Genomic DNA, 27,983 nt, shown 5'->3' on the forward strand with positions numbered 1-27,983 from the left:
CAGACACAATGGATGGATTGCACAGTAGACTAGACTCTGCTGAAGAGAAACAGGGCATACTAGATGGCAGGTCTGTCTGAGGAAATTCCCTGGAATGCAGGGCAGAGGGATAAAGAGAGAAAATATGGAAGGGAGAGTAAGAATGCCCAACATTTTCTACTAGAAGAGAGAACTGAGAGCATGGAAGACAGTCAAATTTAAACTGTAAATGGTGTGTCATTTTCTAGAATTGATGGAAGATAGCAATTCTCTGATTCAGGAATCATAGTAAGTCCTGAGCCAAAAACAAAACAAACTAAAAAACAACCCCTCCCCGCCCGCAAAAAACCCATATATAATAAAATAGGTCCACACCAAGACAAGGCACAAAGAAGTTCCAGAACAACAGAGGTGTAGAATTCAGGAAGAAAGTAAGATGACCCCTGAAGGAACAGCCCCTGGACCAGCAACAAACAGCCTTTTCAACAGCTACGGCATCAAAGGCAAGAAAATAGTATTTTTAAGGTAATGAGAGAAAATTAACTAGAATTTGATCCTTGTCTAATCTATCACGCAAGTGTGAGGATTAATTAAAGACATTTTCAGACAAAGACAGGGAGACTTTCCTATTAAAAGACTGAAAGAAGGATATAGTTTTGGAAAAGAGGAGATTTTAATCAAAACAAAGAACTGAGAAGGCGTGATGGTGATGAAAAAAAATAACAGTCAATCTGAACAAGTGCTGACTATGAAAATCAGTAATGAAAATGGTTAATTTAGGGGTATAAATGTTAAGGTGAAACTAAAATACTGGGCAATGACAATATGTGTGTCAGAGGGAGATGCCGGGTTCAGAGTCAGAGATTCTGGGTTTACTTGGGAGGAGGGCAGAGCTATGCTTGTCAAAATGATGAGGACAGTTATTAAATTATAACTGCTGGGCCAGTAGAGGGGAAAGCGGGGATAAGGCCAACGCCGTCACCCCAGCAGTGGTTAGGAAACGAGGCCACAGGCACACCGTGACACTGGCACCTCACCTCCAGCATCCCCAGTTCTGAGGACGTCTGGACAGCACTGCAGATCCTGAGCGACTCTCTTTCCCCAACAACCGTACGATCACTTGGGCTTTGTAAGCCGTCATGCTTTATGGGTGGGGAAGCCTGAGGGGATGGTTTTGAGCTGCCCCAGGTGTCACCTTGGGGAGCAGCCTCTGGATCTGGGACCACCTTTCATCAGAGCGTCTCTGGGTCCCTCCCCTCTGACTCCGGAAGAGAAAACATCAGAGGACAGTGGTCATGATCCACTCAGTTCCTGCTTGTCTGTCACCAGTGCCCTCACCCTCTGGCAGATGCCCTCAAGTAAGTGAACAAACCAATAACCAGGTGTCACTTTTCTCGTTCAAGAAGCCGCAGTGGTCACACACGGATGGGACACAGCCCCTCACGCTGGTGCTCCAGCCGCCCCACATCTGGCCCAGGGTCACGGCCACTCGAGGCTGCGTGCGTGTCCTGTTCCTCCCACGGACTCTCCCTGTGAGCGGAATCAGGGTTCCTGGAGGGGCTGTGACCTTCCCTGCTGTCTCCTGCCCGCCCCAGGACAGCTGCTCCTCCCTGACCAGGCCCCCCAGGACGGAGACGTCTCCCAGCAAAGGAACGTGATCGGCGCTTGGCTGAGTCTAGTGTATTCTGGCCATGCCCCCCTCCTCATTTCAAGTAGATTGAAAACTTCTCAGGGGTAACACACCGACCATCGACTTCACTCAGGCACTCAGGAAACTTCTACTGAAAACCCCCTGTGTCCAAGAGCTGTGCCAGATGCCAAGCATAGAAAGGTGAGCAAAAGTGGTCCACTGATGAATTACTGGTGAAACCCTATGGTTTAGTGCAATTTCAAAAGCTACATATTATATACTATTATTTTTACACCCGAGTCTGTACATGAACAATCAGATCATTCTGCCCTGGGCCTGGCCTGATACTGCTGTCACTCCGTTCCCAAGAGGAAGCCGATGGGCTGGAAGAACGCAGCCTCTTTTCTGGGCATCCCATCAGGTTTATTTGAGGGGGGTCCCAGTAGGCCACCGGGCACTCAGGAAACATTTCTTGTTCATATGTATGAACGGACACTTTCCGAGTGCCATTTGGACACCAGTTTCAATTTTTTCCCCTCAGAAACATTAACTCACAGACTTACTACCAAATTTAGTGTTTGATTATTCCATTTAATTCAACAAATACCAACTGGATGCTTGATCCTACTCTATGTTACCCTATCTTCTCACCAGCAGAAGGTCTAACATGCAAGGAAACCATTCTAGCATCATTCTAGCACTTTAAACGATAAATCAGATTTTTAAAAATAACATGGCAAGTTACATCCCTCACCAAAAATATAATAAGTAGTTCTGCACCCCCCCAAGACTGGGCAGTGGAAACGGAACTCGCTGCCTTGTATCAACACCAAACTGTCACGAGTCACTGACGCTGCAGATGCCAGAGGAGCCCTGGTGCCGAGGGGCCGGCCGAGTGTGGGCAGCAGACACGATCACAGCCCCTCAGCACAGGCTGCACCCCAGCGGCCAGGGCCCTCGGGAGGGGCTGCAGGCCAGCTCTCTGAGTCCACGGCTGACTCCCACATGTGGACTAATAAATGGGCACAGAAGACAGACAAGAGTGAACTAGTTTCATTCCGACACCACGTTAGTAAACTTGCGTTGGCATCCGTGGTTGGTGCCATGTAACACGGAGAACTCCTACCCCCGGGGTGGGCATCCCCGCGGGACACTTCAAAAACCATTCTTGGAAGGACCAATAAATGGCTCCCCAAATTATGAAAAGTCACACGTGGCTAGAGAAATGTAAACTAAACTGCTTTGAAATAGCATTTCCACTCACCAGTGGAAGATCCAAGCTGGCCAGTACCCGAGCCTCAGGAGGGCCTGGGGATACAGTGCCATTTTCTGCGTAGTTGGTGGGAGCATCAATTAGTCAAACGTTCTGGCAGGAAACTTGGCAATGCCTCTCCAAATAAACAACAAGACCTAGGTTCTTCCAGAAATTCAACCTACAATTATTTTTACACATGCTGTGATGCTGCAGTGGCCAAGTCTGAAAATTGCCTACATGACCTTTACTAGCGTACAATAAATAAGTTACTGTACGTTGAACAACAGAATGATATAGACCGTTAAGGTGAGCAGAGTCACATACACTCAGGTGGAGCCGTCTCCTAGACACAGCGTCACGTGAGGGACAGTGTGTGGTTCCCAGTAACAGTGTTGCCTGTGGGGGAGGGCTGGGATCCCAGAAGTCATCACATGGATGGAGGACAAGCTCTCCATGGCCTACCTTCCCACCAGCTGTGCAAGTCGTTACTAAAATGTTTCCATGAACACAAACACAAAACACAGTCCTTGAACCTGGGTGGCTGGGACTCAAACGACAGGAAGACGCTAAGAGAATGGTAAATGTAGGTCACTGCAAACTTGCTTTAAGAAGATGCAGGACTTAGAGCTAGATGTTGCTCTCAATTTGGGAATTGCTGGATGATTACCCTCCTGCGAGGATGAAGATGGGCGGCCACCCAAGAACTGCGAGGAGGCAGAGGAAGGGTCCCAAGGACTGATTAAACGCCTACTGTGTGCCAGACACACGCTGGGCACCACACACACACACACACACACACACACACACACACACACACACACACAACTGTCTTGTCTGAGTAGCTGGGTCCTCCTGGAACCTGAGGGGCCGTGAGCAGTCTGAAGTGGGTGCCGACCAGTTCTGGCCCCCAAGCTCACCTCGAGGGCAGGTGTTTCCGGGTGGCAGAGGTAGTGCCCGGGGTGAGAAAATGCACAGACACGGGGGCCTCTAGCAAAGCCCCAAGCCGCTCCGACGTGGGAACTCTGGGTTAGGGCCTGCCCGAGGCCTTGGCCGCCATCGGGGGTCAGATCAATTCTACGGGAATGGGACTCGGGTTCACCGCATGACCCCAGCAGCAGCCCACCCGAGTGGGCGCACCTTCCTCTGGCCTCGACTCCATCACCTCCTGCCCCGTCAGTGCAGCCCTGGACCTCTGACCACATGCCCCGCGTGGCTGGCCTGCAAGGCTTCCCGTGGCCATCCCCCAAGTTCTGGGAGGGCTGGCGGCCGGGGGCACAGCGTTTGATGCATTTGAGCCATTTCACTCCCAGGAGGGCTTCTGTCTCAGCCTCAGGCAGGGTTCACATGGCAGGAAACAGCTTCCACGCAAGTTCGTGCTCCTCCAAGCGCAGACCACGGAGAGCGGTGCTGCGGGCGGGAGCCACGGCCTCAGAGCTCCGGGTGCCTGGACGTGGGTCCTACGGCGGCAGGCAGACCCCGGCTCGGCTGGACCTGACACCCTCGAGCAGGCACACGGCCGGAGGAAGCCCGGCCACCGTTGTCAACTTCTCGGTGGCCCCATCACCCTCACCACGAGGACAGCGGCCAGCTGAGCCTCAGACGCACATTCGGGTCACAGAGAGCAGGACCAGGGCGCGCGGCAAGGACCCTGGGCGACACTCTTTTAGGAATACAGGTGCTGAACTTAAAGACGAAGAAAACGGGGTCGCCCCCCCCACCCCACGAAACAGACCCTCGGCCTCTGGGAAGAGACGTCGCTTCCTGGTTAAGCATTTAACTTACTATACCCACGGGTATAAAAGTACAAGCTAAGGAGGCTGGTGCCAGATAAAATGAGAGTGATCACTCAGTGCAAATGTCCCACGATCAAGGAGTGCAGGAGGCGGACGCCGTGGAGAGGTCCCGAGCCCTGCGGGTTGGGCTGTGACGTCCGAGGTGGCCTGTCTCCTTCGTGGGCACGGCATCCTTCACCCCTCGCAGGTCCAGAGCAACTGTCTGTCGCCAAACACTTCTGCTTCCGTAAGTTTCCTCCCTTCCGTGACGATGGGGAGGCTTGGTCACATTTTGCAAGGTGGTAACTTCCCATTTTTCAGGTGTTTACATCACTGCTCTTGGTTTTCTTGTCTTCATCTGTGAAGTGGGCTGAAACCAGTTCCTACTTCATGGTTTCCTAGGCCAGTGCTGTTACATAAACACTCAGTGACACTCATTCCTGTTGTATCGAATTCTGCAAGAATAAAGGGGATGCAAAGATCCAGTCCATACCCTCACCTTCAACTTGGATGAAGGCGTGGCCCCTCCGTCCACACAGCTGCATGCCGTGCACTGTCTCTGTGACCAGCGGCTGGCTTCCGAGGAACCAGGGACCAGGACGGCCACCTGCTCCTGACACCACCCACAAAGCTGCCATGCTGACACGCCAGCCTCTGAAATCAAACGTGCTCTAGAAACAGGTCCTTCCGAAGGATAAGTTCAAACGTGATCCTTTACCTTTCGAAAGGATGGACGGCAGTTCTTAAGAAGCTGAGTCCCACAACGTATGTAAAACACAACAATGTTGATAATAGTTCCCTTGAGTCACTGGGATGAGGCCACCTGTTTCCAGAGCTCTGCTCTGAGCCTGGTCAGACCTGGCCACGTTGCCTTGGAAAACGTGTCTTCAGAAGCCAACCAGGTTCACAGCTGAGGGTGTTTCCCTTCCCGTCTCCCTCCTCCCGGTGACGTCGTTCCTTCGACAAACATCCGGGGTCTCCTACCTCGCCCCAGGCCTGGGCACCGCATGGCTCGGGGAGCCTGTCAGGCACAGCCTCCCGGGCACCCCCTTCCTGGGCTTGCAAATCCCCCCAAAGCACCCTCACCACGTGCCCGGGGCTGCAGTTTCCAGGGCATGTGACATTTTCCCTGTGGAGGCCCTTTTCCCCTTAGTTTCATCAAAGGAGAATTGGTTCCATTTTTTTTTGCCGTGATCCTTTCAGCCTGAATCTTTACAACTGTAGGTTCCACAGATGCAGCATCTCACACTCGGTCTCGTTCAACCCTCACAGGGGCCTCGCAGGAGGCGCTATTACTAAGCCCGTCTTGGGGATGAGAAAACGGAGGCTGAAGGATTTGTCAGGGACGTGGGACCAGGAAACAGCTAAGCTTCCTAGCTTCGCGCCGGTTTCTGGGGCCGCAGTATCCGTGCCGTCAGCCGCATGCTCCATCTCCAGATCGACCCCTTGGGCCCTGGCAGCTCGGAGGCCGTGCTGGTCTCGGCAGGAGGACGTGGCTCCTGGGAGGAGGGGCTCTCGATGGCCGGCCCCGCCCCTTCCCACGTGTCCACTGGGCAGCTGCCAGGCCTTCCCCCTCCCCACTTCCTGGCACCGGCCGACACTCATGTCCCTGAGACCTCAGTGCCTCTAGGCCTCAGTCAACACCTGCTTCCCTGGCCCCTTCCTCTGTGTCTCGTCCACCTGGCTGGGATCCCTGGCTCAGCGGTAATTAGGTCCCTCCCTGCAGTTAAGCTACGCTCGGCCTCCTCCGCCACGAAGACCGCCCAGAGCAGCTGGGCTGGCGGCAGTGGCTTTGTCACCTGCACAGCGGCCTGCGACCTCCCGCCAGCCGGAGACCTTCCTTCTTCCACGGAAAGCCCTGCCTCCTTTCCAGGGGAGGGCGAATTCTGCTCACCCCTAGGAGGAGCGTCTATGCCTAGAGTTCTGTACCACGGCTCCCAGCGTGAAGCCACAGCACGTAAACCAACATCACGCTGCAGTGGGTGGAGTGACAGGGAGAGGGAGAAGGCGCTCGGGGCGCCTCCCCCAGGTCAGCCCTCCGACAGTCCTCCAGCGACAGGTCAATGTTTGGCTTTCCAGCTTCCTGTACCACTCATTCCTTCCAAGGCACCTCCGTCCTCTGCCAAGGAGAACGTTCCAGTTCTGCGCACTGGCCTCCTGAGCTACTCCTCGCTTCCACCCAGCTGTCCAAACGTGAGTAGCTTTGCTGTTGGTTCCACCACGTCTTTAACTTGAAATGTCACATCCGTGTGATGTTCACGGGAGCAGCTAGGCATCAGGAACGGTGGGTTCCCGGGACTTGCCTGGACTTTGCATAACGTACCTCGGGGCCTCTGAAACCTCAGCGCGTGGTTCAGGGAGATGGCCGTGGCGGCTGTCTGATGACCGGGAACGGTCCTGACGGAGGGCCGGGATGGCTGAGCGCCACCCGCCAGCCTCCCTGTGGCCGTAATGAGTCAGGGGGTCGGGGCTCCCGTGTGTCCTGAGGTCCGGCACAGGCGGCTTCGCTGCAGCCCTTGCAGATGGGAAGCCAGCATCCACGTGCCAGTAACAAGACAGGCCCTGTGAACGTGGCTCTGTTCTGGTTGAATGTGTCCCATGGCCTTTCCCGTGAGAAAGGGCTGCAAGTTTCAGAGCCTAAAAGATGAGCCATTTCACTTGCTTTCGTGGATGGGAAGGTGTAAAAATGCCAAGTGGGGCTCCCTTCTGCCACGTCTCCACACCTCGGGGTCCCGTATGGGGGGCCGAAGACCACAGTAGGGCTGAGAAAACCCCTCTGTAAGCGGGCGAGAGGGCAGAAAACAGGACTGGGGCGTGAGGGCCAGACGCCCGGGCGTGCACAGTGGGGCCCCCCTGGCTGAGCTGGACCCTCTCCACGGTGCCCGGCGCCTGCTCCCCAGTCAGAGTCGGGAGGAGTAGCCGGTGACCCCAATTCAAATGAAGCGTCGGTCGGTTAGCAAGAAGAAGGCTTGAGTCCAGGGGGCGGCCAAGCACTCGCAGGTTTCTGGGTTGGTTGGCGGTGGACGTGGGTTTGGAAGCTGTCGCCGCCACCGCCCGGGGGACGCCTCGCATTAGGCTCGGCCGCGGGGTGGCCTGCGGACGGCGGGTCGGCTCTGTAGCGCGAGGCCACCACCAGGCTCCCTGTCACGTCTGCCATCACACACGGGTACCACAAGACACAGTTTTCTACGAAAACTGCAATGTGTTCACGTCCCATTTGGAGGTGAGATACTGTCGAGCTGTAGCTCAGTTGTCTTGAAATATGAAGATACCAGAATATGATAAAGGCTCTCGAAATGCATCTCCCCCCCCCCAACCAACTTGTCAGATAAACGCACCTGGCTGATGTGTTGGCCCCAAAACCGAATCTCATTAGAAATCTGAATGAGATCAGTCGAGTTTCCTTTTCTAAAAGGGACGCACATTGAAACGTTCTCTAAAAAGTCAGCTCTAAACTAATATGACTGTTATTTGTCCAGAGAAGAGGTTCCTTCCGAGTTCCTGGCTGTGGGCGCACAGTAGGACGGCAGCACACGTCTGCAACTTGAGCGATGCGCCGTCTCCTCCGGAAACTGCGAACCCTGGGACTCAGGCCCCGGCCGCACGCGACCACAGTGGAGCCTTGGGAGTGCCGCGTGCTCCCAGCCCGGGCCCTCCGTCCACGTCCGCGGGGGGAGGAGGCAGAGGGAGGCGTCAGCTCAGCCGCGCTGATCAGCCGAGCTGAACCTCTCGACTTCGTCTTCCCTCATCTGGTATCTCTGCTGTGCCCCTCAGTCCCCACGTCTGGCACCTGTGCCTCCTGCCCCCGGATCGGACATCCCGGGAGTGGGCGCCTCCACCCCCAGCGTCCTGGGGGCATCCCCAGACCCACCTCCAGGCTCCACACTGAGGCTCTTCGGTGCAAACGTGGTTTCCCGGCTGCTCTGGGGTGACTGTCTGTGTCCTCCCACATTCTCGTGTGGAATCCTAACCCCCAAGGTGATGGTGTCATGAGGTAGGGCCCTCGTGACAGGGGTCAGTGCCCTAAGGAGATGCCACAGAGCTCCCTGCCCCTCCCACATGTGAGGACATGGCGAGAAGCTGCCGTCTGTGAGCCAGGACTCGGGCTCCCACCAGACCCCAGATCCGCTGGGCCTCCATCTCAGCCTTCCAGCCTCCAGACAGAGTTAATTAAGTGTCTGTTCAAACCACTAGAAGGGACAAAGACACTGGCCTTCCCAGTCCCTTCCCCTTCCTGGGAAGTTAGTTGTGCAGTGGAAACTCTTCCCTGATCCACGAGAGCCCCGATGCTCCGGGGGCAGTGACTCAGGCTCTGCCCTTCGTCACCCGAAGCCCCATCCCCAGTAGGAGAGACTATGGCCAGTGTGATGGTCACTGAACAGGGAGGGAGAGGCCTGTGGCCTGGAGACCTGGAGACCTGGGAGGGCGGTGTCCACGCAGCCATCAGCACTCATCCACACAGCAAGAAGCGCTGAGTTGTGAACAAACCCTCTTAATAAAACTTGGACAGTAATCACGCATCAAGCACCACGTGCTCCAGGACGGGCAGGGGGCGGGTTCATGCTGGGGAGAGGGCTCCCCGCCAGGGGGGGCTTCTGCACCGGACAGGGCCTCTGAAGGGCGTATGAAGCAGCTGACCCCTCGCACGCCACTTTTAACGGGAAGCAGCCTGTGAGCGACATGCGTTCACCCAAAGGCTGCTCGGTGAGCTGGGGGCTGGAGGGAGGAGAGGACCGCGTCTGGAGTCGGGCTGGAGAAGCGGCGCACGCAGTCGGCGCTCACGCATGCGCACTTCCAGGGTGGGGGCCGAGGGTTCTGTGCAGAGCCGGGACGACGCGCCCTCGGGGGGCGCTGGGCAAAGGGGCTGGACGTGGGGCGCCCTCCTCCTGCCGCCTCGGGCCGCATGCTGGGGAGCTGGCCCCCAAGCCTCTCGCGGCCACTCCCTCCCAACCCCGCGCGGAGGGCGCAGGCCTTACCAGGACCATGTGGCCGGTGGAGATGTCCATGTTGGGCTGCACGGGCTCCTCCGACCAGGACGAGGTGCTGCCCCGCGCCGAGGGGCTGGGCATCGGCCCGTCACTGAACTGGGAGGACACGCTGCTGACGCGGGACGGGCGCGCGGTCTCCGGGCGCTCGGACGGGCGCGCGGCCATGCGCTGCCGGCACAGCTCCTGCAAGACAGCGGGCGCCGGTCAGAGCCTCCCTACCTGCGTGGGGTCCACCCGTGACCACGCACAGATGTACGCACGCCACACAGAGACACACACGGGTACATACGCTGTAGACACACACACCCCCGACACAGATATACAGATACACAGACCCAGATATATACACAGATACACACACAGATGTACACAGGTACACACACACCACACAGAGAAACACAGATAGATACGCTTGCCCAACCAGCGCCGCGTGCCGCAGGCCTCTCACTCCCGCGGGCACAGCCTCGGCCACGGGGCTGGTCCCCACTTCCTGTCCTCTCACACGGCTGCCGCTTACTGGGCACTAAGGGTCGTCGTGAGGCCGCTGGGGGCTCGCTCTCCCCGGGGACGCGGTGCCAGCTCTTCCCCAGGTGGGAGGACGGCTCAGGCGCTTTGATTGGGGGCCGGCTGGATGCGAACCCCCAGCCCCACTAAAGCACCTGGTGACGGGGGTCAGTGTTGGCACCTGGAGGAGACGGCGGAAAAGACGAACTAGAAGAAAAAAGGGCCAGCGGAGAGGGTGGGGTCTCCCTGCCTGCCCTCCCCGTCCAGGGCTCAGCAATTTCACATGGTTTCTAAACAACAAATCTGTTTGAAATTCCACCCACGTTTCCTCAGAATCTTAAAAACAAAAAGAAACCCAGACACAACGGGTGATTGTAATAAGGCAGATGATACTAGGTACCAAGTCCGTGTCTCGCTGATTTCCCACTCACGCATGCGGAACACTACTTGATTTTGGGAATGCCCACCAAACAACGTTTCTGCAGTAATTTCTGTGGTTTCATTTAGTTTGCCCAGAAGACCAGGTCCGATGAGCTTCGGCTAAGAGAGCTCAGAAAACGCCCTCCAAGAATAGGCTCCTCTGGGAAAGAAGATGTGAGATGTTTGAGGTTCACCCTCTGAAAAGCAAAACATCAGAGCAGCTGGGCGTCTGCCCGTGGAGGTGCCAGGGATGAAGAGTGACGGCCAAGCCTGGATTCCTGTCCCTCTTCGGTCCCTGTGGAGAGTGGAGTGCCCTGGGCGGGGCCCTCGCGCGACCAGACCTTATGTGAACTCGGGTCAGGCAATCGAGGCCCCCAAGCCTGAGTGTTGTCACTTAAAAATGGAAGTAACAGGACAGTACAGAAGATGAAAAGGGTTCATGTGTGTGAGATGCCCGGTGCGGTGCCTGCCACGAGGTCCCATAGTTAATCAGTGCAACGGTAGAGGTACTGGGGCAGTGAAGATAAGAACAATTCTTTAAACCAGAACAAATTCTCGACGGCTTGGCGAGTTCAAAGATATTTCTAAAGGAAGCAAGAATTTTAGAGGCGGAGGTGCCCACGGAGTATCCACTCAGACCTCCTCATTTGGTAGATGATTAGGACTGATGTACAGGCTCGGTGAAGGCCTCACAGGTGTCTGGTGGTCCCCTGGGACTGAACCTGTGACTCAGGCCCAGCACTCTTCCCGTTGCTGCCGAGAGCGGATTCCCCTTGTGGGTCTTTGTTTTTTAAAGATAAAAGCTGCAGTAGAGATCCAAGAAAAATCGGTCACCCCCATTTCCAACCGCAAACAAGACTGAACATCGGTGCCTTGACTGCAGAGAGGAAGCCCCGGAGGCTGGCAGCCCGGGTGACGGCGCTTTGCCTGTGCAGAGGGGAGGTTCCTGGGCTGCGCAGGCACCCCGGGGGGGTGGGTCAGGCCTTCACCACGTGCTTCTGCCTGCAAATAAAAACGGGTGCACCTGCTGAGGTGGGACGCTTGACCTCGAATTGACCGTAGTCCCGTTTCTACCTCTGGACTACCTGAGAGGGGGTGAAGCCAGGGTCTCTGGAAGGCTCAGGCGGTGGTGGGACCCCCGCGGTGGAAGCACTGCTCCTGGGAGGCCTGGGGGGGGTCCTGCCCAGCACCGGTGGCTGGGTGGGAGGGGGTGTGACACACCTGGGGCACAGCAGCCCCCGTGCCCCCACCTCCCGCGAGCCACCAGCGGAGGTGTGCTCCGAGGGCCGTGAGGAGACATTAGGGGAGCCCCTGCCTCCACAAAACTGCCCGGGACACGCCCACCAGGCCACCCAGGCGGGGAGGCAGCTCCTCCTAGAACCTGGCCCAGGGCGCACCTGTCCCTCCAGAGGCTGCAATGAGAAGGGTAACACATTTCACGTCGATTCTTTCTTAGCTTCTGGGAAACTTCCATCCGCTCACATCCTGGAGTCTTGGCGATGCCTGATCCTGAGTCCCGGCTGCAGCCGTTACTGGCTGTGTGACCTTGGGCAAACCACCGAACCTCTCTGTGCCTCAGAGAGGCACCAACCTGGCAGCTCTCGGCAGGCCTGAATGAGAAATCGTGCTCAGGAGAAGCCTCCGGAACCGGGCGCACGCGTCTGGGTGACTGTCAGCCCTCACTGCTAACCTCCTCAGCAAACCACGCGTCCAGCACTGCGCTGGATGCCGGGCACGCCGGGCGGATGCAACCAGGGCCCGACTTCCGGAGGCTCACAGGCCAGCGGAGCTGAGCGGTGACAAGAGGTAGGGAGGTGTCAGGATGGGAGCCCCGGTCAGGGTGGAGCCGCGGGCGGAGACCCGGCGGGACAAAAACAGCTCTGGAGGCTGGGATGTGGGCGGTTCGGGCCCACGGGGCTGCAAGCGCTTCCCAGTAAGTGGGGCCGCAGGTCGGGGAGCAGGGGGACGGGACCGTCCCGTGTCACCCCCGGGGCGGCAGTGCTGGTGCCCCCGTCCCGCATCTTCACTTTGCTCCCGTTACTGCGCTTGGGTTTCTGGAGTTAAGATGTTGGGAGCAAGCTGTGTGTGTGTGTGTGTGTGTGTGTGTGTGGGCCAAGGCCCACCTGTGCTGACGGGCTCTGGACACGTCGGAGGGAACCGTTCACCTGCGGCTGGCCTCTCTCTGCACCGCGCCTGTGGCTGAGGCAGCGTGGCTCCCGGCTGTGGCTGAAGGTTTCCTGGTCCCTTCAGCCTGCGGCTCAGCTCGCCCACGGGGGTCCGCCTGCCGCACTCCGCGAGGCTGCAGTCCGAGCCTCAGCGTCCTGATCTGAGACACGGGTTGAACAATGTCTGGCTCAGATTAGGCTGTTGCACGGGCGGCAGTTGGGGAGCCGGAGCAGTGCCAGAGCCGCCACTGGCTTCAGAACAACAGGGCTGGGGGAGCCGCGCCACACACGTGCCTGGACTGCAAGGTGGCAAGGTCCACCCCCGCTGCTGCCCTTGAGCCTAACACAAGAAGGCCAGACCTATCTGCCTGTGACAAAAGCAGCCATCACTCAAAAGTGCTTTAGTCTGAGCCGCCCGAGTCTGCCGATCGTGCCCCTCAGGAGGAGACACGCCGGTCCCGCTGCCTGAGGGAGGGGCTCGGGTGAATCTTCCATCATGGCTTGTTCTGCTCGGTGCCAGGCAGAATCCCTCCACGTCCCTGTGGCCGCCGCCTGAGCCCAAGCCCTGAGCTCTCACGTCTGGACACGTATCCTCCCCTCCTCCCCTACCTCCTGCTATGTCACCCCCCTTGCACTGTCACAGGACTCTCTAGGTGTCCCCAGAGAGGCAGCCAGGATGCAAAGAGATGCAGAAATCTCTGGGGGAATCACCGTATGGCCTTTTAAACTAGTCCTTTAGGTTGATCATAGCTTCTAAATTAATATCAGAAATTCTATATTTTGTCCATGCTCTGCACTATTACTTTAAAATTTCTAAGGAAAAATGAACCTCTTTTTAGAACATTACTACCTGACTTAGTAATGGTCTGACCAGACACTAACTGGATAGTTTTGAAATCCCTTAGGTTTATGGTTTTTCGGGGATGTTTCAGCCCACGCTCCGCAGATCTGAACCTCTCAGGAGGGCCACCAGCCATGGGTTTACCAGGGAGCTCTTGCTTCCACGCCTCTCCCCTCCCCAGACCAGATGGTGACCCTGTGAGCCTCGTTCTTCATTTAAAAGTATCATCTCTCCCTAAAAAGGCATCCGCGGTCCACACGGCAAGGATGAAGGCACGATCCCACTGACCCCTTTGAGCCACGGGCTGGGCTTAAACATTTATTTTAAATGTAATTTGAAGTTCCCATCACACAGGGAACTGCTATCAGGTCAAAGCACTTCCCTGAGCTTACTGCCTGCATTTATTACCGATAAGGGCCACGCAGGATACGACAGGACCCTCATGTCATCAAGTGACGAACACCACCGTCAACCAGATCAACCTCCTGTAAGTAATGCCCTGTGAAGGCAGTTTAAAGTTCAGAGCTGTGATCATCCGTGGAGGGCATCTTATTTGAGCAAAAGGTAACTGACAACGCTAAATGAACTACACAGCCTGCTCTGAAAGAAACCTGGAGACTTATGTTTTGAACTTTTCCTAATTTATAATCCTGGCAGCAAGCAGGAAGGGCAGAACCCACACCCGGAACACCAACTCCCCGGGTTAGGTCATGGAAACCCCAAAATGATACCAGACCCATCGAGGTACTAATTAAGGTGCAAATTCACTAAAATCGTAATTCCCTTCAACTTTACAGATGCGGCACATCCTCAGCGGGGCCTTGTCCTGAGCACAGAGGAGAGACTGGCAAATAGTCTTTACTCGGCTGGACAAAGAGGTACAGCACCTTCCAGCCCCTCCATTGAGAAACATCTTTTAAGGTGTTTAAGATCCAGACTAACTCGCCTTTAATTAAAAAATGACTTTGCTTATGATCTAGGACAGCACTACTTTCGTAAAAACGATCCTGAGCATTTAGCTTGATGACCTTGAGTTGATAAACACAAGTACAATCCCCGTGTAGCGAGTGATTCACATAACCCAACGACCAAGAGGCAGACCTACACGTGAGGTCAACCAGGCATCCATGGGTTCCCTTCAAATGGCTCTTTGCTCAGGCTGTCCCCCGTCCACCGCTGCAGACCACCAGCCGCCGAGCACAGAGCCGGACACCCTGTGGGCTGCACCCACAGATGTGGGGCGCCTCTCCCACCCGAGTGCTCACTCGGGCTGTGAGCCGGCGCCCTGGGTCACAAACCACTCCCACCAGGAGTTTGGCCAAGTCTGTTTTCTCATCCAGTGCCTACACTTTAGCAGGAAAGGAAAAACCAACGTGTGTGTGAATGAAAAGAAAGTCGTTTTCCGACAGCAGAAGGGAAATCACTTATTTGGGGGCCGTGGTGCTTCGGTTTTCAGGATGTCTGTCTCTAAAGAGGGGCCTCGGGCCACTCTGGAGAGGTGACTCCTCTCAGTGTGGCTGTGCCTTTTTAGCTTCTGGACCCTCGCAGGTGTGGAGAGAATCACTGAGGAAAACAGATGCAAGTCATCCCAAGCTCCCGATGAGGACGCCCACACAGTCATGGGGAGACGCTGTGATTTTGCTGTCGAGCCCACATTTGTACCACCAGTGACGGAGGGGCCTCTACTCCTGGGAAGCAGGTGTTCTAGGGCCATCTGTGTCTTAGGAACAAGTCCCAGGGAGAAGATGAAATCCATCAGTGGGAGAGAACGCCGCCCAAGACAGACCCTGGCCCACACCGTGCATCATGGGTCGAGGCAAGGACTCGGGCCCAGATCACCCGGGTCTGAATCCCGGCTCAGCCAACTAGGAGCTGCGTGACTTTGGACAAGTTGCCTGGGTGCCTCAGTTTCCTAATCTATGGAATGGGGATGATGGCAGATGGCTGCACAGGGCTGCCGGGAGGGTTCCAAGAGCGAACATGTGAAGCAGTTAACACAGTGCTGGGCGTGAGGCCAGCATGCAACCCCCATCCACACCTTCCTTCTGCTGGACGCAGGCTCCCTGCCGAGCTTCCTCGTCCGCAGACGGGTGCGGGAAGGGAGTCGGGACACCAGGTGAGGTCCTGCTCCCAGGGCACCAGAACTAAAAGACGCGGATCCACTCGGGCCGTCCCTCTGCTGGTCCATGGCACCAAGGGCCGTGTGGAACCCAGTTTGCCGACCGACCGCTGTCTTTAGCAAGAAGAATCTCTCCCCTCCCTTCCGGGGGAAAGCAGAGTTTACAAGTCTCTAAGGAGAAAAGAACAGCATTTTCACAGTCCCCCTAAACTCAAATGCTCAGTCACAAAATAAACACGTGAAGCCTGTGCCCCGCTATCTTAAAATATCCAAATAGCTCCTCGTTGGTCAAGAAAGGTGAGACAGGAGCACGAACTCTCCATCAAGAAAATGTGAATCACCCATCTTGGTGCCGCTGCGGGTGCTTCCCGCAGGTCCAGCCAGCCCAGCAGACACGCCAGCCCTGCCGGCCACCCCTGAGCGGGGGCAGGTCCGCAGAGCAGAGTCAGCGCAGGATCCGTTTAAGCCCGAGAGCTTCGCATTTTCAGAGGCAGTCCTTAGGGCACAAGGATGCAGGCTAAGAAAACAGGATCACACAGCACGTTCTGATCCGCCGTCATCATTTTCTGTAAAGCCGCCTGCTTCTCTGTTACCTACGGAGACCAGGCCCTGGGATGCGTCTGCAGAGTCTCAAGTGTCTTACGGCTCTTTGTAACACAATTTGCAAAGTAGGTTGACTAGGACTCCGGCAGAAGAAATCCATCCATACACATAATAACGCAAATGTCTCATCAAATGTCTCATCTCTCGAATCTTCATCTGATGGGGGAAATTGCGGAGAGTGGGACTCACTCTGAGAGAAAAGCCTCGCCATCCCCAGATTCTGCCAAAGGATAGACAGGACTCCACAGGCTTGAGAAAAACCTCTTTCTTTGTACCTTTCAAGGAACAACGGGAACAAAGCAGTGGACGGCCTGAGTGCGCACACAAAGGCGGCCGGGTTTTTAGGGTTATTTGGGGAGCGTAATTAGTGGTAACAGGGCAAAACCAAGGCAGGATGCACAAAGCCGGGGAGAAAGCGAAATGGGTTCATTAGGGGGTGCGCGGGGGGGGGCAATTACTCTCCAGACGGAGAAAACGCTCACATGGAGAGGCCTCCCTGGGAGGGGCCTGAGCCCAGCTCGCAGGGCACCGATAGTGGCCACAGAGCCACGGTGACAGGGAGGAGCCACACAGACACTCGGAGGTGACAGTAAATACAAGCGCTGCGGTAAATGCCCCGAAAGGCAGGAGGGGAGCCCTGGGAAGTCCCCTCAGGGTGGGGGACAGGTGGTGTTGATCTTATTTTTTATTTTGCTCATTTGTAGTCTCTAAATTGAGGAGGCATTATTTTTGTAAAAAACCCATACAAGGTATGTTTAAAATATAGCAAATTCTACACTGAATATGATTAAACTTGAGTGAAATGTCTGTGGGAAAGCAGGGGACAAAACACCCCGGATGGTCAGGGGCCAGGAATGTCTCATCAAGAAAAAGCATAGGAAGAAAAGCAAAGCCTTGTCTGATCGGCCGGCTCTTCTCCAATAGCTGCACACCAAGTGTGACCTGGAAGGAATGGCCTGGCCTTCGAGGCCGGCAGGGTGCTGTGAGCACGGAACCGGGGACACGTGAAGCGGTTTATGGGAGGGATTTTACATGAATGTTCTCACTGCGAGTAGCTCACCTGCTCAGTGTTGGTCTGGGAGGTAAACACAGGCGCATATTCTGTGCCCTGGGACGGCTCTCCCCGGGGTCCTGGGGTCCCGGTGCCGCCTCCTAAGGGATTGGGGGCCACGGGAACACGGCCATTTCTGGGTAAGAAGCAGAGGACACGTCCCCGGAGGTCAGAGCCGCAGCAGGTGCACTGGGGGGCCGTCCTCAGGCCGGCCCGGCCCAGCTCCTGCTCCCAGGACGGGGCGCTCGGCGCTCAGCCCGTCTCACCATCACTGGCGTGTGTCACGAGGTCGCCACCACCCGTCCTGGGACGCTCTTCACCACCTCCACCAGGCTGCTCAGTGGTGCCCGGATAGCGTTTACCTTTCCACGGCGGGACAGCACGCTCACACGTGCTCACACACGCGTGTGCACACGCAGGGGCGAAGCACCCCTCCACGGTGGACCCTGCGCCGGGTTCCAGAGCCTCCGTGGGGTGGTACTCCTTCTGACCTTTAACTAGGGATGTGGCACCCTCACCCGCACCCCGACCCCCTGATAACAGCTTCGGCCGCAAACCCAGGCTCCTCTGGCCCGACTGCAGCTGCGTTACGTGCCAGGTCCCACGGCATCAGTCAACTGCCCAGGACAGCTCCACGGCCAGCCGTGTTTACCAAGCAACAACGAGTAACTGTTCCCGTCTTGTAAATGTCTTCTCAAAATAAAAGTTATAGAAACATTTCAGCTAAGAGAGGTGAACATTATGTTCAGCTGGCATCTAAATCTGGAACAATCTACCGTCAGAAAGCCAGGCCCAGGACACTGACCCCGTCTGCCCCCTCCCAGCCACCCCGTGCTCGCTCCCAGCCCTGTCCTGCTCTCCAGTTACTGCCACGTGGACGGCCTCTCACCCCCCAAACTGAGGACAGCAGTCACTCTCCCGTTCTCTGTCTCCCTCGGCGTCCAGCACAAATCGGGGAGGCTTCGCTAGATGCCCGCTCATTGGTGGGCATCGCCTGCAGCCAGCAGCCCCTAGGGGACCAGGTCCCCACCCCTGGGCGGCGGCCGAGATGCTGCCGGAGCTGGAATCAGGCCCCGCGGCTGGAGGCTGAGGCCTCCTGCTCAGACCAGGCAGGGCTGGGAGGTCATGTGTGAGCCCAAGCTGGCGGCTCCAGAGTGTTCTCGCTCTCCAGAGCTTTACAGCGCAGGGTGCACCGTCACGAAATTTGCAGCTGGCGTGTTGCCTAAAGGGGGGCTTGGAAGGTACGTTACTAAGTGCGCGGACTTCCTCCAGAACGAATCGGACGCGCCCACCGTGGACCAGGTGCCCCCCGTACCCCACCTAAGGCCTGTCTGTCCTTTCAGACCTGAGACACGCTCCACCCGCTCCGCTCCTGACAGACATCAGGGTGAAATCGGGAAAGAACTGTGACAACAAAAAAAAAACAGGCTCCAGTGAGCGTCTTCCCCTCCCCTAACCCGTAGTTACCGTGGATTCCGTAATGATCTGTAACGCTTCGGCTGAAAGTTGGAATTTGAGACCCAGGGCAGAGCGTGTCTGACACACAACCCCTGCAAGACCCCAGCTCTCAGAGGAGGGCTCCGGTCCAGCCCCAAGCCCCCTGGCAGGGCCGCCATCCGTAAGACAAATAAAACAGTAAACACCTGCACTCCTGCGGCGGACGACTCACCAGACAACTGTGCTTCAAGGGTCCCCAAAGTCAGAGGTGCCTCACAGCTCACGGTCCAGCTCGGCCTCTGTGAGCGAAGGTGGCCTGCAGCGGCCCCACCTGTGTGCACCGGCTTTTCAGTTTCGTGTTTCATATTCAGATGATTAAAAATAGCCAAGTCAGGTGGAAATAAACCGCCCGCCTCTTCAGAGCAGCCTGGGCCTGACGTGGCCTAAGAGCATATTAGCAGCTGTTTCCTGTGAGAGACTTTTGTCACCTTCCTAGTTTTCTTCTGGCCCAAAAGATACTGAATCCTCATCACCTGTCATCACCACCATCGTCACTTTTGTCCACATCTACAGAGCTCAACGCTCCCCGTGTGCGGCGCTCTTCTGGACGCCGGAAATCAAGGGTGATGGTTTTCGCGAGAGTTCTAAACGCTTCCCCCAACCAGCTCCTCTCATATCGATACCTTAGATTCACGTGTCAATTCGCTTTTATTGAGCACTGACAGGTCCCTTGCTGGTGCGGTGCGTTCATTCTACCGACCCGGCGTTTCGGGAAATTTCCTCGCCTTCCAGGAGGACACGCCGGGCAAGGAACAAGCTGAGTTCTGAACCCAGGTCTGTCTCAGCCCCTGATGCGAAAGTCCCTCCAGGTGTGCAGGGTAATTCCAGGGCACCGGGAAGGGTTCTCGGGAGGGGCCCGCGCTGGGCGGGCGGAGGGCGTAGGGTCCGGGCTGGCAGGCAGATGGGGTACTCTGGAGAATAAAGCAGGCGGAGGGCTTTCAGAGCGCGGGCCGCGGTCTGCACAAAGGTTCCGAGACAGAAGCACACGAGGGAGAGTCCAGGGGCGATGCGGACCAGCCAGGAGCACAAAAGGTATTCACAGCTCCCCATTCTGCGGCCGCTGCCTCATTAAGGCAAAGGGCAGGGCCGAGGCGGGGTGGAGGAGTAGGAAGCAGCTGCCTCTGCTTCTCAGAAACAAACGCACATCATTCTGGGACCCAATTACTCCATCTGAAGCTGCTGTGAATGGCGATCCGGCTGCACGACGCACAGAGCTCTGAAGACCCGGGTCTGGGGGCTTCACCGCCGATGAGCTGGGTGACTGTGGGCAAGTCACTCTCAGTCTGTTTTATCTCAGTTTTCCCAGCTGTGAAATGAGGGCTCCGACCTCTAAGGCCTGCAAGATCTGTCACCTGCCACCAAAGGGGACAGGTGCCGAACTTCCATAGCAAGTCCGAGTTGGCAACGGCCCTCGAGTAAAACCCGCGAGGGGGGCGTCCTGCTGCTCAGGAGGAGGGGCTGGGGGAGGATCCAAGAGCAAGTGGGCACGCAGGACACTGCTGGCCGGGGGACAAGAGCCGTTCGTCGCACGCAGGGCACCAGCTGTGCTTTGCTGCCTCTCTTGGAGTTGATGTGAAATCTGTGGACCCCAGATATGCCCGGGAAATCCACCTCTAGGAGCAGGGGGGCTACCAGGAGCGGGTGGTGGGGAGCAGGCAGAATTAAAACGCACCATTTCACAGCCATCGGCCGGGAAACACAGGGTCCAAGGTCAGAAAAGAGGCAGTTCAAAAGCAATCGACAAAAGAATCGGAGATTTTTTTTCCCCTAGTTTTCTCCCTCACGTTTCAATTTCAAATCTGTGGTCACTGAACTCCGTATTTTTTCTTCTTGAAGGTGGGGGAGGAAAGGGAGGCCAGGGTGGGGAAGATAATCCTGAAACAGGTGAACTAGCTGTAACCTCCCTGCCAACTGATGACTGTTTTACAAACAAATCTGCATTTGATTTCCTCCCACTCAAGACCCTCTTGGGTTCTAGTTAAAGTGTACGTTGTGCTGGCTTATGAAAGATGTAATTTAAAAAATATTCCTTTGTTGGTTATTCTTCTGCTTCACTGTCTTTAGAAAAAAAAAGAAAATGATAGAATGCTTACCTATAGAGCAAATCCCAAATTTTAAACTTTAATTGGATGATTTACATCTAGTTACATATTGACACTAACACCGTGTGCACGCTAATAATCCCGCATCTGTCACACAAACTCTTCTAGCTGATTTGCGATTAAACATCACAAAGTCAATCCAAGTTGAAACCTGTGCTTCGTGTCCCTAACCCTCAAACACCCTAGAGGGGGCTTCCCTGGTGGCGCAGTAGTTGAGAATCTGCCTGCTAATGCAGGGGACACGGGTTCGAGCCCTGGTCTGGGAGGATCCCACATGACGCGGAGCAACTGGGCCCATGAGCCACAACTACTGAGCCTGCGTGTCTGGAGCCTGTGCTCCGCAACGGGAGAGGCCGCGATAGTGAGAGGCCCGCGCACCGCGATGAAGAGTGGCCTCCACTTGCCGCAACTAGAGGAAGCCCTCACACAGAAACGAAGACCAAACACAGCCAAAAAAATAAATAAATAAATAAATAATAATAATTTAAAAAAAAAAAAAACACCCTAAAGAACTGTGCGTTTTAAAGCATTTGGACTTACTTCCTGATATAATCATTTGTGAATCTTCCTTTTCCTACTCTCCAAATAATCACAAGCACAGACACATACAAACATACCCAGACACCTAATTTTGCTGGTTGCATTATCTTTTACATTCAAAAATCTTAAGAGAATACTTTTTCACAACTGTCACCTTCCTAACTGGAAATCACCTTTATGAAAATCTTGCCCTTGCTAATAGAGAAATAACCTACCAAGATTCCACTTTTAATTATCAGCAAGTCTTCCAAAGCAGAAAACCCCAATGGAGACTTTAAATATTTTGAGCAACAAAGTTTAAGAACAGTTAATCAGATGGAGAAGAGAAGCACTGTTACATAGCTTCTCTAATGTCACAGACGCCGTTACTGTGATGTTCCTGAAAAAGCGACTGACGCTGCATAGACCCACATGCAGCACAGACAAACCCTGCCTGGTTCCTGAAATTCCCTCTATTCCATTTGTCCGTGACCCTCTCAGATCTGGGCTCAAGCTTCCCCATCGCCTCTCTCTCCTCAACACAGGTTTCAGCTCCAAGAAGACGTCTGTTTGCTGCCCAGCCTTCTGGCTTTGTCTGCTCCATCCTCTCCCAGGCACCCCTGCCTCCATTTCTCTCCGCCTGAGCCCCTCGCTCACCTTCTCTGGGAAGCCCTCCCTGACCACCCCAGGCTCGCTGGGGCCCATCACAGAGCTGCTTGTCTCAAGCACACGCCTAACCCAGTGTGAACCGGTCCTGCCTGTAAACTCCAATGGGAAATAAAGTTCTCTTCTGCCCCTACCGTTTCAGAAACTGTGACTCTATCATTGGAAGGAATAAATTCTGGAAATAAAACACTGTCTGGAAGAGTTCTAAGTTCAGCCACGCAGCCTCCCCAAGGCTCTCTTGAGGTGTTCATTCTTCAAGGGTGACCCGCACGCCAACAGGGATGCAGACACAGATGCAGGCTCTGGGGACCACACCCAGGCCGGGGCAGCTGCCGGCCAGGGGTGGGGAGAAGGGAGGGGCAGTCACGGGGCCGAGGCACAGAGACTCCAAACCAAAGGGGCCTCGGGAGAAAGTGGTGCTGACGTCCAGTCTACCCCTGGGTGGGAGAGACGGCCTGCATCCGGGGCTCACGCTGGAGTTGTCCTCCTCCCCCATGTCCCTAAATGTTCCTCCGCTGACGCCTGGAAACTGCTGTCACCTCCTGATGCTCCTGGGCTGGGCTGTGCACTTGCACTTTAGCAGGAAAGAAAAAACCAATGCGTGTGTGAATGAAAAGAAAGTCGTTTTCCGACAGCAGAAGGAAAATCACTTATTTGGGGGCCGTGGTGCTTCGGTTTTCAGGATGTCTGTCTCTAAAGAGGCGCCTCGGGCCACTCTGGAGAGGTGACTCTGAAGCTCTCCCTCCTCTAAATCCGCGACTCCTGTTGCCTCTGAAGGTCCGAGCCGTCATTCCTCCTCTGACCACCTTCTGTAATCTCTTAGCCTCTTTTATGCAAGGTCCGTGCTGTGCTAGGAGCTGGGCTTGGCCATTTTTGACAGGCTAGTGCATTTCACTGCAGGTGACGCCACGCGGCACAGAGACGTCCTCTGGTGCCCATCAAGTCCGCCTGAGAGTGGATGGCGCCCATCGGGGGCGCGTGAGAGTGGAGTGCCCTTGGGCCAGCCTCCGGGAGCAGGGGCTGGGCTGGTCTGTGGGCTTCTGCTCTCAGTGGCCTGCCCCAGGCCGTGGTCTGCAGATGCCACCTGCAGAGAGCTGGGCTCTGGTTGAAGAGGCGTCTGGGGAGCTGCCCTCACCTCTTCCTGGGGACAAACGCCTTCCCAGAGGAAACGGGTGAGCGGAAGCTAAAAAAGTTGGGAGACAAGCCCTCAGAAGGGGAGACGGGTCTTCTGGGCCTGTTAAACTTCGCGGAGAACCGTCTCGCTCACTTACAGTGACCCTCGGTCTCTGATTACCTGCCTTCTAGAATTCCTTCCCCACCCTCCTACCATTTTGGTCTAAATCCCTGTTGAACCCATTTTTCACACCTCCCTTTGCTGTTTCAGGCTTCTCCTCCCAACGCCCACCTTTCAGGATAGCTCAGCGTCCTCTCCGAGAGTCCGACGGCAGCAGGTCTCCAGGGACACCTGGCTGCACACAGGCTGCCTCCCCCGCCAAGGGATGCCCAAGCCGCGCCCCTCAGCCGGGCAGGGGCGACACTCGTACTAGGGCAGGCCTGGGGGGCGGAGAGCGAGGGCTCCTTCTGACTGAGGGTGGCCTAGACCCAAATTCGCACCCCGAGTCCACCTTCCTCTCCAGACAGTGGACTGATGACTTGACCGATCTCTGGTCCTGGACAGACGGGGGAGAAGTGCTCCGCAGAAGTCCCCGGAACGTTGTCTCCACACCTGGCCTTCCCCACGAAGCCTGGATTTCCTAGAACAGTCCAGATCTCCAGGTTTCTCTCCGGTTTTCCCTAGAGGTACACTGCTTTCTTTGCAGACTGTATGTGCCAAGTTTTCGTTTAGAAAATGCGCCTGCATCTCTGGACCAGGGCCTGATGGAGAGAAAGCAGCCCGTGCAAAGGCGAGGAGGTCATAAATGCACACTTGGGCTGGGAGGGCCGGGCCCAGAGCCGAGCAGCTGAGACGAATCCCACACCCACCGACAGGCACTTCTGAGCACCAGTCACCACAAACAGCGGCCCCTTAAACAGAACTCAGATGTGAGACGCACTGGCCCCTCCGCGACCTTCTCTGACCTTCAAGAGCCCAGTGGAGGGTACAAAGCTCCTTCCTTCCCACCTTGTGGCGAGGAGAGCTGGCCTCAGAGGAGGGCTCGGCCCAAGTTCCAGCCGATGTCACGAGGGTGGGAAGCACGGGTCTGAACGAACTTAAATATTGGGAGAGAAAGAAATTTAAAAAATGGAAAGTGTAGCAAAAGGGAAAGAGACTAGGAAGACCAGCATGGACGCGACGAAGAGACGTGGTCCACGGAGCCGCTCTCAGTGATGGAGAAGCTGGCCCAGCCTCAGAGGACAGTGTGGTCCTTAGAAGAACACTCAGGGTGGGAGGGGCCTCCTGGGACCTCGGCAGGGTCCACCCCCCCCACCCCCACCCCCGGCGCGGTCCCTGCAGCCCCGCCCAGCTTTCCTGCCTCCAGGCTCTGCTCCACAGGTCCACCCTTACTGGGTCCATAGCCACAGCCACGAGGATATCGGGTCTGAGCCCATCCTCCTGCCTGGCACGGCCCCCATCCACCCGGGGGGCCATCTTTGTGGGTCCACCATGCCTTCTCCACCCCCCCCGGCGGGCTCTGCGCTCCTCCCCGTGACCCTGCAGCGTTTGATGTCCACGCCGTGCCAACCGCCTCTTGGTCACTCTGGGACGTGCTGCTTTCCAGGGCTTCACGTGGGTTTACAGCAAATGAAATCATCAGCGGAGCAGAGAAACGAGGCCGACTCTTCCTAAGTCTCCCACCACGAGGAGGAAGGTGGCGGCAGGGCCATCAGATCCGGGGACCGGGGAGGGGTCACGGCCCACCCCATGCCACTCCTCCACGTGTACAATGAGCCCTGCTTGCCCGGAGTGGCCACGCGGTGTGGACCAGTGGCCAGAGGCGGCTTTCGAAGCACCTCCGTGGGCATCGCTCGGCGGGAGCCTGTAGCTGGGGGCGGAGGGCAGGGACTCTCAGGGGGTCTTCCCGGACCCAGGGCACCCTCTGGGCCGCTCCTCTGGTGTCTGCAAGGTGGAAGGGTGCTCTGATTCTGACAGCAAGTGGGCAAGGCAGACTAGAACATTCCCCGTATTGAAGTCGATTAAAAGGATGCACCTCCCCTCGTCACCCCCCAAACTGTCCCCCACCTAGCAGCCGGTGAGGACCAGACCTCCCTCTCCGATACACTTTCTTCCCTTGGCTGTGCCAGAACAAAATGGGAGGACCTGGGAAAAGTCGCCGGACACAGAGGAGGGAAGATAAGCCCCCCTGCTGCCCCCGCTTCCCAGACGTAACTTCCTGGCCGACCTTGAGAAACACTTATTTGAGTAAAATCCAGATCTGCTGACACGCCAGGAAAATGAAAACAGACCAGAATAAGTAATGCGGGATCCAGAAGAAGCCGCAGAATCCAGGCCTCAGAAATCTTCGTATTAGATGCTCCAGTCTTTTATTTTCAAAATATCTCACTGAGCGGTCTGTTATTTTTAATTAAGTCTGATCTAATTATCATTGTCTGATCAGGGAAGTGGCTGCTGTATTAGGACGGCAACATGTTTTCTTTACATGTTTAGATATTTCTTTGGCAATCTTTCCAGACTTCAGCCTCCCCTAGAAGATCTGTTTCCAAATCTCAGGAGCTATTTTTGAGGAACGTGTGGCACAGAAACCAGAGAACGAGCATGGAGTCGCTGCTTTTGGAAACCACATGTTTGAAAATTTAAGATTTATGAGAAAAACATGCTACACATTCAGGTCTTCCAGAAGCATGTTCAGACCCAGAGTGGAAAGGTATCTGGAAGGTTTGACTGAGCTTGCAGAACAGCTTGTTGGCCCTGATACCGATCCCCTGACACTGAACACACAGACAAAAAGCAGGTCCCGGAAACGCTCGAGGCGGACAGGTCCCTTTGCTCTCATCACCCAAAAGGTGAGCAAGTTTTCCTTGGGTTCTCACAAGGCTGCCTTGACGAGCATGGCGTGACTTAAAGTACAGGGGAGCCCAGGCCTGTCTGGGGGTTGTGGAGGCAGGAAGGCCCCGGGCCTCGCCTTCAGCAGCCGGGCTTCTACCTGACGATACACCCCCTTGCAAAACCAATCAGAATTGGGAAAGTTTCGAGTGAATTCTGCCTGTGGACGTGGGTACTGCCAGCTACTTCTGCAAAGGCAAAACCTGAAAGATTCCAGTTCTCAGGCTTGACTAAGTTATCACAGAAAGAAATGTTCTTTAATAGCATTTCAGGGCACCCTTCCATTTTTGAAGCAGGACAGATTTTGCTTATTGGAAATTTGCACCCAAAAGTATTTTGACCTGAGAATTTAAACATAAAGCCAAGCCAAGCCACTGTAAGATGCACGGCTGACTGAAATGGAAAGGGCTATGGTAGAAACTGGTGGTGGATCAAGTAAACCCCAGGAATTCACTGTTTTCCACTTCAACTGGGAAAGGTTTCTGTGCCGAGTGCTACACCGAGAAGAGGAGATTCACCTAGAAGGGCCTCCGAATCAAAGGCCAGGAGAACAGCCGACTTGGGACCTGCCCTCTCTTTGACAGCCCGGCTCTCCTTGCTCCCAGGGGCGAGGACAGGGGGCCTCTGGGCTCCCGGGTGCGCCAGCCCGAGTCGGGCCGTCGTTTCCCGAAGAGTCTGGAGCTAGCGGGCTGGGCCCCGGGCGGCTCTCCACAGGGCGCCCTCCCGACCGCTTCCTCTCCTCTGGGTCGGGTTCCAAAGGCCCCCAGATACCCAGGGAGCCTGTGGGCACTGGGAGACAAACCATCAAAAGAGGCCTCGCTGGCAATTCCGCAGAAGCCGGTGCCCTCACGTGGGGAAGGGGAGTGGCTGCTGCCCTGGGATGATCAAAGCCGCAGAGACACGGACTCAACATTCAAAGAGACTCGGGGAGAGCAAGGCGGGGACGCCTTCTAATCATCTAACAGCTTGTTTCTGCGCAGTTTTACCCAATCCCCGTGCACAGAAGTAGGACAGCGACGTGACAACGCAGAATGTGCTGGTAGCCTCGCCTCACAAGCCTGCCGGGTGCCCTTGGGGAGCGCGTGTGTGTAAATACACACTCACGTGTGCGTACGACATACGTGTCACGTGACATGCCAATTGGGGGAAAACAGGAATAAAAGTAAAGAAGTTGGCTTTTTAGATCAGGAAATACAGACTTAATCCAAATACATTATGCAGCTCTATGTAGAGGACAAAAATAACATTTACTAAAACAATGGGGGAAAGTTTGGCGGCAGAATTCCATTAAAACATGACCTTTAAAGATGGATTTCAGTTCTTCTACAAGTTAACATACCCAAATCTTTCAAGTTTGAGCAAATTAAACTTTGATAGATTATTGATATCTTGTTAAGTGTTAAAATATGAGTCTCTTAAGAAAGATGTGATTTTCCAATAGGTAAAGCAAACGAAAATATCACACACCTACACGTGTAAACTAACTAAGAATCTTTAAAATGCTGACTCTGTCTATGAGATAGTTCTATTTTAAGGGAGAAGAGAAAAAAAAAAATGTTTAAACATGTTTGCATTCGAAGCTAATAATGCAAACTACTCACTGTTTGGAAACAACTTATGAAAAGCCCACTGATTTTTCAGGAACCCTCCATGAGTCCGCTGGAACCTCAAACCCCAAACCACGGATTACGAGCGTGCAGGGGCATGGTACGTCCGGACCACCAGGGACCGCAGGGGATGGATATTGGAAGACATAGACCAGAGCTTTATGAAGGGCCAACCACACGAGGGCCTTCCCACTAGAAGAATCTGGCAACAACACCACTGCTGTGCAGTTTAATTAGGACACGTGGCCTCTCTGGCGCTCTG

The 27,983-nt window shown here is 55.5% G+C and overlaps 1 protein-coding gene across 1 annotated transcript in view; it reads right to left on the reverse strand.

Annotated features, from left to right (window-relative positions):
* Positions 1-27,983, reverse strand: part of PTPRN2 (protein tyrosine phosphatase receptor type N2) — a 684,054-nt gene that overhangs the window by 76,362 nt on the left and 579,709 nt on the right. The window contains 1 exon segment of the mRNA XM_068550211.1: positions 9,613-9,807. Within this exon segment, the coding sequence (XP_068406312.1) occupies positions 9,613-9,807 (195 nt within the window).

The sequence above is a fragment of the Eschrichtius robustus genome, chromosome 8, assembly GCF_028021215.1.
Source record: "Eschrichtius robustus isolate mEscRob2 chromosome 8, mEscRob2.pri, whole genome shotgun sequence".
Classification (NCBI taxonomy): Eukaryota; Metazoa; Chordata; class Mammalia; order Artiodactyla; family Eschrichtiidae; genus Eschrichtius; species Eschrichtius robustus.